At 40.5% G+C, this 14,391-nt stretch overlaps 1 protein-coding gene across 1 annotated transcript in view; it reads right to left on the minus strand.

The window, feature by feature from the left end:
• Positions 1-14,391, minus strand: part of UBN2 (ubinuclein 2) — a 99,511-nt gene that overhangs the window by 13,967 nt on the left and 71,153 nt on the right. Inside the window, exons 12-14 of the mRNA XM_074941746.1 lie at positions 8,755-8,805; positions 6,600-6,642; positions 3,047-4,585 (exon numbers count right to left, since the gene is read on the minus strand). Coding sequence (XP_074797847.1) covers positions 3,047-4,585; positions 6,600-6,642; positions 8,755-8,805 — 1,633 coding nt within the window. The remainder of the gene's footprint in view (positions 1-3,046; positions 4,586-6,599; positions 6,643-8,754; positions 8,806-14,391) is intronic.

A 14,391-nucleotide genomic window follows, 5' to 3' on the forward strand; every position in this document is an offset into this window, starting at 1 on the left:
GTTCTGATCAGGTACGACCACTGTGGTTTACATCTGAGGAGATTACAGCATCAGATGGAAGGGGTAAAGGCCATACGGTAAAACTAAGCAAAAAAAACCACACAGCCCCCAGCAATCCCAAGTGTTCTGCTACAACTAGAATGCACACGCAGAATAAATCACTGAGAACAATACGGGAAAATGTCAGTTTCAAGCTTGCAAGAGGATGACTAAACAGAAAGAATAAAGCTATTTTGAAAGCTGGGAGAAGGATCTTAGTGCATCTTAAAAAATTTCAAATAAACTGCTGCTTTAGGTTCTACGGATATGTCGTTAAAACACAACAAACTTTCTCAGAGCTCTCTGATCAATACCATGGGTACACAATGGCAGTTCGTTTAAAAGGATTTCTTTGTTCACACTTTCAGAACAGACTTGGACAACTGGCTTGCTGGCTGGTTTGTAAGTGCTACAAGTTTATGCTGGCTGGATGAGTTAATGAATAAGAGGAGGTTACTTACCTGTAACTGGAGGTTCTTTGAGATGTGTGGTCCCTATTTGTATTCCAGTCATGGATGTGTGTGCAGGCCATGCACTGGAGGGTTTTTGTAGCAGTGTCTGCTGACCCATACGTCATGTGTCTCCTTGTGCTCCCAGCCGAGGTTATAACAGGCTGTGCAGGTCGACACCTGTCGAGCAGTTATTGGAATACAAATAGGGACCACACATCTTGATGAACCTCCAGTTACAGGTAAGTAACCTCTTCTTCGAATGATGGTCCTTGTATGTATTCCAATCGTGGATGAGTAGCGAGCAGTAATCAGTATGGAGGTAGATACATGGATGCAGAAGGAAACGCTGTTTGCAGTACAGTACAGCACACAGCAGCGTTCACAGCCATCCACTGTGTCCTCCTCCAAAAAACAACAAGCCATATGGGTTGATGCCTCTCCAGTTCCCTCTTACCGCCACATGGCTGGAGTTAGAACCGCTGTTCCTCTGCAATCTTAGTGTTTACGCAAAGAGAACTTTTATTCTACCTCCTATATAGTTCTTTGTTGTTTTTTGTAGTGTGTAGATAGTTATAGTTTTCACTGGTTGGAGTCTGATCTCCTTCTCCTCCCATGGACTGTGCCTTCCAGTTCTGGGTTTAAGAACTGTTTTTCCTGCCCTCACTCATTCTCTATGAATGACAAGCACCAACACTGTCTCTACTGCCTCAGGGAAGCCCATATTGCTGTTCGCTTTTCCCACCGGAGAGCCTGGAGGTGCTTTCTGAGGTGAAGTTGTCGCACCTCCATAGCCATAGCCAGAACTAAAACATTCTTGGAATTTCTAAAATTAAAGATTACAATTTCTTAATTTTTTTTTTTAAAAGATACTCTAATTCAAACAGGAATTAATTCAGGGAAGTCCTACTATGGCCAGACTAGATTATCACAATAGTCCTTTCTGGCCTTATCTATGAACCATAATCCTCTAATTCAGTGGATGGCCCCAGCATCACATCCACCTTCCTTGGTGGGGGTACCACATAGGGCAGGTGCTCCCCCAACTCCTCAATCAGGAAGAAAAAAAATGGGCCAGACTCCCCCATAAACCTCCAAACCCAGCATATGGTGCCTGTAAATCCCTTCTTACTGTGGCATAAACAAATTTCTCTTGCTGCCAGCTAATAAAGTGAGATCTGTAAGTGCTACAAGCCTTCAGCACTGCAGCACAGATTTAGGGTTCAAAGCATGCTGATGATGCTTTATGAAGGAGGCCATTACAGATGTACATAATATATCTGTTTTTACTTTTTTCTTAAAAAAAAACAAACAAAACCAAACCCTAGGACACTACATACAAAAACAACGTTAAAGGAATATTATTTAGGTTGCAAAGTCAAGCTCTCAAGAAGTGAGAAAAAGTCAAATTTATGGTTGTCTACTATGCAACTTTAAGTCAGCACAGTTGTGCATATGCATTATGATACAGTGTTTAATTACATGATCACAAGGTCTATTATTTCCTACTTTCTTCAGTTCTTCTGTGCAGCAGGGATAGTAGAGGAAAGATGTGTCCCATGAATTTGGCACACAGAGTTGTAAAAGCATAAACAATAGCCTATGGATAAGAGTGTGGAGAACCATATGCTAACAAAAGGTAGTTATTTACACTCTAGCTTTACTCAAATGTTAACCTGAGAACTGAAGATCTCAGACCTGAAGAGATGATTAATGTGAGAATCTGTTTTGCCCAAACCTGCCAATAACCTAATTATTCCTACTAAGTGGAACAGAATACTCTGGAAATTGTAAATTCTCTTCCCTGGTTAGTGGTACCAGAGCTTCCGCAAGTCTGGCCAAGGCATATTTTCAAACTCTATCTCATATGAGCAACTATGAAGGGCTGTTTTTATTCATGTACAAGCAAATCTTGCCCAAGCCCTTTTTACTTAGCTCATTTCCAGGATGTGTACACACTCCTGGGCTTTCATACGCCTTCTGAAAGTATTCCATAGCATAAATATTAAAATTATGCTGGTTATCCATCAATTTAACAGAGGTCATGCTTGTTATTCTAACCCTACACAACTTAATTCTCATTGTACAAGTCAATCCTGGAAGAGTGGCTAGTAGATGTACTAGACACCCTTCTTTATCAGTACCATTACAATAAAGGAAATCAAACACAGAAGGAATGGCCTCAGTTTACCAATGCTTAATCCCACTGCAATCTCCAGAAATACCATTAAGTAGCTGTAGTCCACAAAATCTAATATATCTCTTCTCAGTATTCCAGAGAAGACAAAATCTGCTCCATTACACCACAGACGTGCCAATATATGTTGTGCTGAAAATTCCTTCCCTCCCGAACCCTAAGGTCAGTTGGAACCCTGCCCTGTGAGGAAGCATCCCTTTCACCAGTGTGAAACCATTTCAGCACATGCATTAGAAAGATTTAGTGAAAACATGTTCACGACCAATATTCAATCACATTTATGAGAAAGGATAGTGACAAAAAGAAACTTCAAAGTAAATCTCATTATGAGTCCCACAATTGAGTCTCATTAGATACATACCTGCACGCTGGCTGCTACAACTGGAGACCCTGAGGCAGAAGATGGCCTGTGTGGCGTTGACAACTGTTTAGTAGCACCCTGTGTTCCACTTCCTGCTCCCCCAGAGAGACTAGTCCTACTTGTTCCGCTTGAATTAGGGTTACTGCTCCTGCTGGCAGGTACATTCATTCCGACTCCACTCAAGTTATTTTTGCCAATAGTCCCAGAGGGAGAAGAGTTGGGCAACTTTGAAGAGGCCTGAGGGTTCTTTGCAGGCTGAAGGCCTGTGGTGCGACTAGAGGGCAGCAAATTCATTGTTGGAGACTGCCTGCTGATATTTACTCCACTGGGCTGTTTATGAAGGGGGCTGCTACTCGAGTGACTACTCTGGGATACTAGTGCATTTGAACTGGAAGAAGTGTGTGATGTTGTGGGCCTGGAGGATGAGGTTGATTTAGATGGAAATTTAGATGATGCTGTGGGCTTGGGTGTGACAGAGGGTTTGGATGCTGTGGACTTGGGAGAGGCAGCAGGTTTAGGAGAGGCAGCCATGGAGAAGGGAGGCTTGAAACCCTGGGAAGAACCCTGCGACACCATAGTCTTGGCAAAACAGTTACTAGAGGTAGAGGTGCTGGATGTTGTCCGAGAAACTAGAGGGTGGGATACTTGAGAACCACTTCCAGATGAGGGGTTAGACAAAGGAAGGCGGTACATTACTGGCTTATCTGGACTCTTGATGACTGGGGATGAACAGGAGAGTTTGGGATTGCTACTCAGTTTCACCACTGGATTGGTCTGTGACTTACTAATAGTTGCTTGTAGAGGAGACACATATTTCTGTTGGACAGCTGAATGCTGGTGCATCTTTGTCACTTGTAATGTTGAGGAAGAACCACCTTGGCCCTCTGAAGAGGATACCACGATAGCAGCATCCTTGCACCTCTGAGAGGAGGAGGAAGTAGCTGCTTGGGCCTTGGAGGAGGAAGAAATATGGGTCTGCGAAGAGGAAGCAGCTTGGATCTGGCTTGACCTCTGTAGTCCTTGCTGAAGTAGCTTGGCTGGCAAAGGTTCCAAGGAAACCTTGGGGTTTTGAATTGAAGAGCCAGCAATAAGGCCTGAAGAGATGCCCGTGTGAACTAAGTCCTGGGGCTTCTTTGGTACTGGTCCTGTGTGACCAGCGATAAGACTGGATGAATGTGGAGTCTGAGCTGGCTCTACCTTCTTTGAAGTTGCTAGAGGCAACTTACTCATGATGCTTGCTAGTTTCTCTTCTCTCAGCCCAGGGCGAGGTCTTGAGGTTGGTGTGTCTATGGTGGACCCCACGGGCAAGATCTTGGCTCCATTGTTGATAACTGCCAAAGCATCAGATATAGAATCCAGAGAGGGTGGGTGGAAAGAGAGGTCTTCATCCAGTGAGTCATCCAAACAGATGGTCTCTGGAGCTGATGTACAGATAGAGCTAGCTACTGTACTGATAGGTGTGCTGGAATTCAGTGTAGTAACACAAGCTGAAGTCACCAAAGATGTACAGGCTTTCTGCTCTTTCTTTGGACTGGAGTCCTGGTAGGGGGTTGAGGGTATGGGATAAAAATATAGAAAAACAATAGGAAGTCACAATGCCCTCTCCAAAGCAGATCAACATAACTTTATTTAGCAATGCTATCATTCTGCAAATCCAGAAGCACAGCTCTACTGTTGTATTTTTCTTTTAAAGATTTCCTTTAAAGCATTATCTGATACCTAGATGCTGCAGTACAGAATACCTTGTTCACCGGGTAACAGGGTACGGGAAGGGGAGAACATAATATTCAGTTATGAGGAACAGGTATTATGCTCTGCAAGCGATCATATTAAGAACACTGAATGTAAAAATGTGAGTTAAGTGGTAAGGCATTGGGAATGGCCTCCATGCCATCTTGATGCAAAATCCCAGATAATGACCATGCTATGAACAGGATCCAAGATCCTCGAAAAGTATTTAGATGCCTAACCCCCATTGATTACAATGGGAGTTAGGTACATAAATACTTTTCGAGGATCTGGGTCAGAGTTTGTAGGAGACCTATAAAGAAACTGACATTTAGTATATGTAAGGCACTCACCCCTTAATATCTAGACATCAATAAGGTTACACATTATGGCATACTGTCCCACCTTTCTCTGCCTGCATGACTGAACACACACAGGAAGAGATGGTGCAGCAAGGAAGTGGTTCTAGAATGCAACATTTTAAAATGGGTAGTTTCAGTCAAATTCAGTCCTGTGTACATAATGTAACAAAGTGACAACATGATCTACTGTACCAGGCCGACATATTCCTGGAGTATGTTAGCAGTATACTCAGCGTTGCTCACAGGAACAAGACCTAGAGCTGTAGTTCCACTTGGAATATGAAAGAGTAAACTGTCTTATAGAGGCTTACAGAGCTAGTCTTCAGTATTCTGAAAGTTAAGGCAAATCTGAGCTACAAACATAACTACAATGGAACTCAGAGGAAATACAGTCAAGCCTAGTTAGAGGCTACATCAGCTTACTACACTGAACTTGTCCACCCAAATATGCAAAATTTTCCAGTGCTATGACCTAATTTAAGACAAAAATGAATTCACCAAAGCACATGCATTTTTAAAAAATTTGTAATACTGTAACGCATTTAAGTACCTTCTTACAGCCCATTTGAAATGGCTTTATAACTTAAAATTACAATAAAGCCAAATGGTATATTACCCACTTTAAAGCCTATGGCATAAGTCTCTAAAGTGAGTAACTGCATGTGGTGCCACCACATGCAATTAAGTGCTGTTTGAAACAAGTAACCAGTGATGTTTAATTGATATAAAACAGGATCATTAGCAATATATTCATGATAAATGGTTTAGTATGTGAACAAAGATTGCATTGTGCAAACTGATGTTAACTGGATTCCACTATATTTCCTCCTTGTCAACAGAGCCATTAAGCCAAACACTTGAGAGGCCACAACGAACAGGAGGCAGATTTTTTAAAAATGTGCATATGCTCTTTTAGGGAGGTTACCAAATGGGTCCACTCAAAGAACCTGGATCAAGTGTGTGATAAAAAGAGCTGGTCAAAAAATGGAATTTCTAGCCCATAGGAAATTCTGAGATTCCAAAATTTGATTTAATCCCAAATTGGGATGAAAAGTTGAAATCTCAGTATTTTTGGAGAAATGAAATATTCTGAAATATTTCAGTTTGATCTTACTGAAATTATACATTTCATTTTTACTTTGTTTTGACTTTCATGTATAATTTATGTCAAAACAGACTTTTGTTATATAATTCATAATATAATAAGTTGAAACAAAATTTTGACCTTAATGTTAAGTTTCATTTTCTGTAGAAAATTTCGACAAAATCAATGTTCCCATGAAACATTTTGATTTCATGAAGTCAGCATTTTCTGACGGAAAACTGTTCCCTTGGAAAGTTTTCAACCAGTTCTAGTGATTTAGCTATGGAAAAAGGAAATTTTTTTTTTTTTTTTTTTTTTAAACATGCACCATGTTCAACATCACTTCCTGAACATTTGTATGGGTGGCTGCAATATTTACCTTCACTTTGGGTTTAGGTGCCAGAATCACCTTCTTCTTTGCCCTAAAGCAGAGGAGAGAGAGAGAGAGAGAGAGAGACACACACACACAAATCAAGAGAAAAGACAGAGGGTTAGTCATTCTAATTCTAGAAGACAATCATCAGAGCAACAAGTTCACAGGACCACAGAAGACTGTTCCTCCCCCAGTCTAAACTGCAAAGATCCCCGAGACAAAAGTTCAGTTAAGGATGGGAGGGAATGGGCAAAAAGGAGGAAGTAGAGATGATATGTAGTGCAATATCATGCTTGTCATGCTTCCCTGTGCTTCCTTAGATACATCTGATATGCTTGCTGACTATTAAGTCTGCCTCATAAATACCAAGTTAAAATGCATCCGATGAAGTGAGCTGTAGCTGACGAAAGCTCATGCTCAAATAAATTGGTTAGTCTCTAAGGTGCCACAAGTACTCCTTTTCTTTTTGCAAGTTAAAAGAGACTCATTTTGCCCTTTTGAGGCAGAGAATATTTTTATTCCAAATTATAATAGAGACTACACAGTTTAATGTAAACTCATATTTCAGCCTCTTTCAGTCACAACCGTGTTTGCCTACTTGGTAGCAGCTATAACTTTGTGCAATCTGGAGTGATCTATGATAGTTATACCCGTAGCTGAATGCCTGTACTGCTCCACAGGTGTGGCAGTTGGGAGAAGTAACTGACCAATGTGCAATCTTCCTCACACGATCAAGGAAACTGTTCCATGCAAATTAGATATACAGTAAAGGTGGCGATTGGTTGAGTTACCACTGATATCACAATGGTCTAGAACTCTTGATGTGGCATAGATACATGCTTTGCTGTTACATGAGTTTAGTTGTAAGTCAAAATGACTGAAAACTTGTGAATTGGATGGTAATAGACTGCAAGTCCTAATGATGATTGAACCTGGTGATAATCTGAATAAAAAGAACTCTCAAACATGCTTGTAGCAGTTTCTGTCACTTCATATTGTCACTTTGAAGCCTAATGTCTGAGTCAACCATGAAATCTTATTACATAGATAAAAGTGCCTCATACTCCTGCTATTAGATTCGAGAACAACCTATGGCATCTGGGTGCCCTGAATGTTTTCACATCTGTATTTTGTTATCAAATCATACAGGAAAAATAAATATTAAAAAGGACAAAAGAGCAATAAAGACTGAATTTCTGTCTGATTAGCTTATAAAATGGCAAAATGTTGATAATTAACTTTTGGAACTCTGTGATATTATTGAGGCAACCAGTTTAGTAAGATGCAAAAAAGTTTAAACATTTAAATGAATATGAATAGCATCTGCCGTTATACCAGCTCGAACAACAATAAGGGCTAACAATCCTCAGCTGCAAAGTCTGAGGAGTACCATACTCCCACCTGCATCCTCCTCCACACACACACACACCTTTGCCCTTCCATTTCCTCAAAAGTATTAAATAGTTTAGTGCATTGTACTGTTTTTATGCCCTGCTCTGAAACAGGATACTATACTTGATGGACCATTAGTCTGTTATTTGTAAGATTAACATATAATTTATTTATTTTTGCGTATTACAGGAGTTACACTTTGCTTGGTGCTCAAAGTTATAAATGACTATTCCAGTTCTGTCTGAACTACAATGAGTCCTCACGGACAAGAGCAGCAGTGTTTGAGGGCTAGGGAAGGTAGAGTTTCACTCAAATCAGAGTGGATATCTTCGTAGATGTGTTTTTGTGGAGTGGAGCGAAGAGAGAAAGAGTGAAAGAAATGCCCACGTGCTATAATACCTATTTGCCAAGGGTGGTGTGAAGTTTAGGATTCATAAATCACTTTGAAATCCTTGGATGAAAGGCGTTATACCAGTATTAATATCTGTTTCAGCTGTTTAACCACTCCACACTTGAATTACGCAAACCACAGTGCCTCAAGAACACCAAAGTGGTAGGTCAGAGAGTTAAATCATTAAAAGACAAAATCCCATTGTATTCTAAAGCTCCTCAAGCAAAACAAACAAACAGCAGGAGGTAGAAGCAGTGAAAATAAGCCAGAATCGGTCTGAACTCCTAAGGAATAGAGCAACACACAAGGCTCGCCACAGCTACCCAGACAACTGAAGCACAAGGAAGGGATACCAGCAGGTGCCAGCTTTGTACTCACGGAGCAGAAGTGAGATGGTTGTGAACACTTCGGCTTTCTTTAAAGAGCATCCTGAAAGAGAGGGAGGGAGAAAGAGAAAGACATACAGTGATTCTACATGAGCAACTATGACATGGTTACTAGCAACTCATCTACTACTGGATTTTCAGATGGGCCATTTGTTTATCTGCCCCCTAAGCACGAAGCAAGCAATTTAATTGTACGGTTGTCTTGGTACAGTTAAAAACAAACAAACAGTCACCCATGAACGGAAGAATGCTGCAAAACAGATTATAATTCACATTCAATATAGATAACTACTGAGCTGGCAGAAAGCAATGTAGACAAATATTACCTTCAATGGGATAGAAGTATTGTATTTTAAAATGTCCCCCTCCCCTTGCCAAGGCTCTCAGTGCAACGTACAACCAAAAAATCCCATCAATATTTCAACACATTGTAATGGGGTAACACCATGGTCCTTGATTTAAATTAATTTTTGGCACTGCAAGGATCTACACACCATAGGTTTCCTTACCATGGGGGAGGAGGAAAGCAGAATCCAAAAGACATGTTAGCTCCCAAACATCTCAGCATCACGTACAGAATACCAAAAATTGCTACTCACAATTACATCACTTAGGCTGCTTCGACATGGTCAAAAATTCACCAATGGAGTCAACAAGTACAGCTCTACCAATGAGAGCAACAGTGGATGTTTTAATGTAGATAGGGTTCAGGTGTTATTACCTTGTCATCAGATCCTACTCTGAGATGGGTTGAACAACATGGTGGTAAAAATGCCTACATGCTGTCTACACTAGAACTTCCTCTGTTGCTACCATTGATGGAGCTGCATCAGCGGTGAATTACAGTCCCTCCTCCTTCCCATCCCGTCCCCCCAGGCAAGGCATTTACACTAGGACAACGAAGCATTCTTCTGCATGGCTTCTATCAGGCAACTCACAAACCATTTCACCTAATCCTCAACAGCTGTCTAGAGCTGTGTGTGTAGAGGCACACCACAGCAGAAAAACATGTTTCCTAGTATATATAAAGCATTGTAGCATGAGGCAGGTCCAAGAGCAGATCATCATACATCCCATAAGAAAACTCAAATCCCATACAAAAACTCTCCCAAGTGTCTTTTCATTACAACTCCAAACCCCTTCCCTTCCTCAATTCCATTGTTAATTCTTTTGACTCCATTCTCTCGGCTGCTCTCTAAGTCCTACACTCCCTTTTACTTCCATCAATTTTACCAATCTTCAACCTTGTCTCACATCCCATCTACTGTTCCTGTTCCCAAGCCACTGAACGCCTATAAAGAAAATCCAGGGAGAATATGAACATCCTCCTCTACAAGTTTGTTTTGTTCTGCTTAATTACTACTATCTTATTCAAACAGTTTTATCTCTCCTCAATCTCCTCCCTGTGCCCTTTCTTTACCTTAAGATCCTTTCCTCAACTGAGACACACCAACCACCATCAACCTGGAATCTGGGGTGGAAATTACAATGTTCTCAAGACGCAAAGTAATGGGTCTATATTAAAGGAACTGAAATTAGAGGCAATACTCAAATGACAGGGCAGCATAAATTCTAAAGCAAAAAAAAAATGAACTGGAAATATTGAATTTTCTGAGCAAAAATACTGTGCTCAACAATATATAAAAGTTTAAGCTAACGAGAACATTCAGTTTAAGACACTCAAAAAGAACTCTATGTAGTTCAAAGAACATGCACAGGCTGCAGCAGGGCTCCCACAACAGCTATGCCAGTACGCTCAGCAAAAGCTAACTGCAAAATCCCCTCCAAGAAAGATGAAAGCCTCACAACAATGAAAAAAACCACTTTCTCCACCCCCCACCCACAACATACAATGGGGGTAGGGGTGGTGGGGTTTCCAGATGAAGAAAAAAAGCTATCAGTAAACTGAATGTTTATCAAGCATATTTTACATTCATATAATGCCTTTCATTCTGAAGGATCCCAAAGCACTTCATCTATACACATGCACACCAATGAAATATAACCCCTGTGGGGTAGTAAGGCAGATGGCACATAAACACATCACATCACATGACAGTGGGAGGGGATAGGGGAGCGGTGACAGGTTTTGGCCAATGACACTGGGGCAACCTACTAACCAAATGCCAGGAGATCTTTAGTGTCCAGGCAGAATAGACGAGACATTGATTTGAATGTTTCTTCTGACAGTCTCCCTGAATGCAGTAAACTACAGGGAATTCAATGTATTATTTAGTTCATAAGAGCAAAGAACTGAGCTGAACCTGTCATTCCACAGAATCTAGATATTTCAGACCTCTTGTTTATATCCTCAAACCATTCTCATCTGGAATGTTACATGCTTATCCATCTATCCATGATTCAACATAAAGTGCCTCATTAATTTTCAGTTTATATAGTTCCTGCCATTGAACAAACACCAATCCAAAGCCAAAAAATGGTATAAATAATGGAACCTACCAAGCATAATTACAAACGTATCAAATAGGTAGGCTGGTTAATAAAAGAGATACTCCACATGTTAACTGCTAATTGCTTATTTACACCACAGTATATGGTTTGTTAGAGGTCATCTTCACCATTGTCAGAACCCTCCCTCCCCCCACTTCTTCCTTCCCATGTACACCTTTAGATTAAAAGGTTCCATGGACAGCTTTCTGAATATAAAGGACTACAAAGTACTCTCCTTGGAGTCTGCTGATGCCCATTCTTACTTAAAGGAAAAAGTTTCTGTAAAAAGTTATATTGAAATTTCTTCCTCTTCCTTGTCACTATGTACAGCCTTGCCAATACTCCAGAAATTGTACAGACAGATATTTATCTTCCAGGGCAGTAGCAAATTGCACAATTTTATCTCCTACACAGCTGAATCAAATTTTTGTTGGCACAAATTTGTTTACTATACCCATTAGAATATACTATAGCTTGACTGCTGACCAGTCCATCAGATGTAGTAAAAAGTCTCCTGCCAGCATCACCCCAAAACCTTATTTGCATGCACTCTTCTCTCCCCCTAAAATTATATTTTATAGCTCAATTAACTGAAATGCAAGCCAATCAGAATGTTATGCATCAAAAATGGTACAACATTCAAAAGTCAAGCTGTCACACCAGTATGAATCACACATAATAATGATCAAGTCTACATCAATTATTCTGTCTCTTATAATGTCACTGCAATGAAACATGCGTCACAAGATCAATTTCTCCTGCTTTGCCTTAATTTCTCTTTTCCACGGACTGGTAAGTATAGCATGCAACTGGGAGTCAAGAGACTTAAGTTCTCTTCTTGTCTCTTTCACTGGCTTGCTGCAAAACCTTTGGCAAGTCACTTAGCATTTCTGTGCCTCAGTTTTCCCATCATAAAATATGGACATTGCCTATTTCATAAGGGTGCTTATTAATGTTTAGAAAACAGATTTTTGGACAGAAATACAAGTGCATTCCCATAAGGACAGCCAGTCTTTGGATCTTGTCTATTTTGGGTATTTGGTCATCTTGCTGAACTGCATTACAACCTCACATTTCAGTGAAGGAGCTATGCCACACCAGAGTATTTTCATTCCTCTATGGCCCCTCAGACTGATGGACTGTCTCCTGCTAACTGGTGTAAAGAAATGCTCAACTTTCCCTTATAGGAGTGTTGGAAGAAATCGATCAGCTCAGCAACTGCTATTACCATTTGTGTTAACTGGCTTTAGACTGCTTTACTTATACAAACTTGGCTGCCTCTTGTGCTCAGAGACCACCATGGTTCCATCTGTGGAAGCTGAAACAGCTGGGGGCAGAGATTAGAGATGATGGCAGGGAAGCATCCTGAAGTCAGATTATTTCCTGTACAAGGAATTCATGGGGTATACATAAAAGATAGGACTGAACAAAAATGATCTGTATCCTCAGAGACAGACACACCATGAACTCTTGTGTCTAGTTAGTGGTTCCTACAGTCAAGTATGCTATGTTCTTTGTAGATAGGACTGGCTTCAGGCTGGTCTTTCTGTATTCTCTGATTGCACCATTTCTTCCTGTCTCAGAGTAGCAGCCGTGTTAGTCTGTATTCACAAAAAGAAAAGGAATACTTGTGGCATCTTAGAGACTAACAAATTTATTTGAGCATAAGCTTTCGTGAGCTACAGCTCACTTCATCGGATGCATTTTCCACTGACTGCATCCGATGAAGTGTGCTGTAGCTCACAAAAGCTTATGCTCAAATAAATTTGTTAGTCTCTAAGGTGCCACAAGTACTCCATTTTTTCCTGTGTACATGTTGGGAAGCTAGGGATACCTGTGGTCTTCTGGACTCATTAAGACTCACCATTGAGAACTATGACCATCATTCAACCTGGCTGGCTATAGCAAATGGTCTGAATATGGTACCATCATCAACAAAATGCTTAATTATGGGTGCTGGTCACCCTCAAACACATGGAGGCCCACCCCCTCCTCAAAAAGGTACCATTTGATGCTGGAGTAACTGTCAACCACCCAATCTGATTTGTCCATTTTGGCTATTGAGAAAACAGCCATTCAGGTTTATAGGTAAACTTAAAATTAACAACAACTTGGGTAGATTGGTCCATTCTTTTTCTGGAATTGAAACCATGATTGAGAGTATTCTGCTGGTTCTAGAGCAGGGTCAGATGGGCATGCTGGACCTCTCAGCAATTTTGATATGACTGAAAAGTAGGCTGTTTGGTGACTAAATCTTTGTTGATGTGTTCTAAAACTACCCAGGAGTGGGTGCAGGTCATATTTAATAGTGATGGAAAACTGTCATATCTGATTTGATAGGACACATCCCTGATGTATATCACATATCTTCCACATTTTTCAGTATACATGAGCTCTCTTGGTGAAATAGCCTCAAAATGCAGGATACAATTGTGTCAGCATGTGGATATATAATTATGTATGTCTTTCTCTGTAGACTTTTTCTGTCACATAATTACCAGATGGATATATAAAACTGCTTAGTCCTTAACTCTGATAAAACAGAAATCTTGTTGTTGGGAAGAAGTAATTGAGATGAGATGACTCTTCTCCTATGTAGCCCCACTTGTTGAGACCACTCATCTGGAGGTAGTAAGATTAAAAATCTTGAAGACACTTTTCGCATATTCATTGCATCGAAAGCCATATGTCAGAAGTGGTACAATATTTTCAGTAGCAAAGTTTGCACAGGTTTCGCTTTAATTTATCCTAGGATGACCTTGCAACAGCACTCCGGTACTTCATTTTCCTCACCAATAATCTCTCCTGACCCTCTCTTACCTGAACTGTTGTCCTGTGTCTTGTCTATCTTAGACTGTAAACACTCCTGGACAGGGCATGTGCTTCATTGTTTGTAGAGTCAGATATATTTACAGCAGTATATAAATAATAAACACATTAATAACAGTAATAATAGACAGGTTTCAGAGTAGCAGCCGTGTTAGTCTGTATCCGCAAAAAGAAAAGGAGGACTTGTGGCACCTTAGAGCCTAACAAATTTATTTGAGCATAAGCTTTCGTGAGCTACAGCTCACTTCATTGGGTGTATTTTCCACTGAATGCATCCAATGAAGTGAGCTGTAGCTCACGAAAGCTTATGCTCAAATAAATTTGTTAGGCTCTAAGGTGCCACAAGTCC

Source organism: Natator depressus, chromosome 1 (assembly GCF_965152275.1).
Source record: "Natator depressus isolate rNatDep1 chromosome 1, rNatDep2.hap1, whole genome shotgun sequence".
In the NCBI taxonomy this organism is placed as follows: Eukaryota; Metazoa; Chordata; order Testudines; family Cheloniidae; genus Natator; species Natator depressus.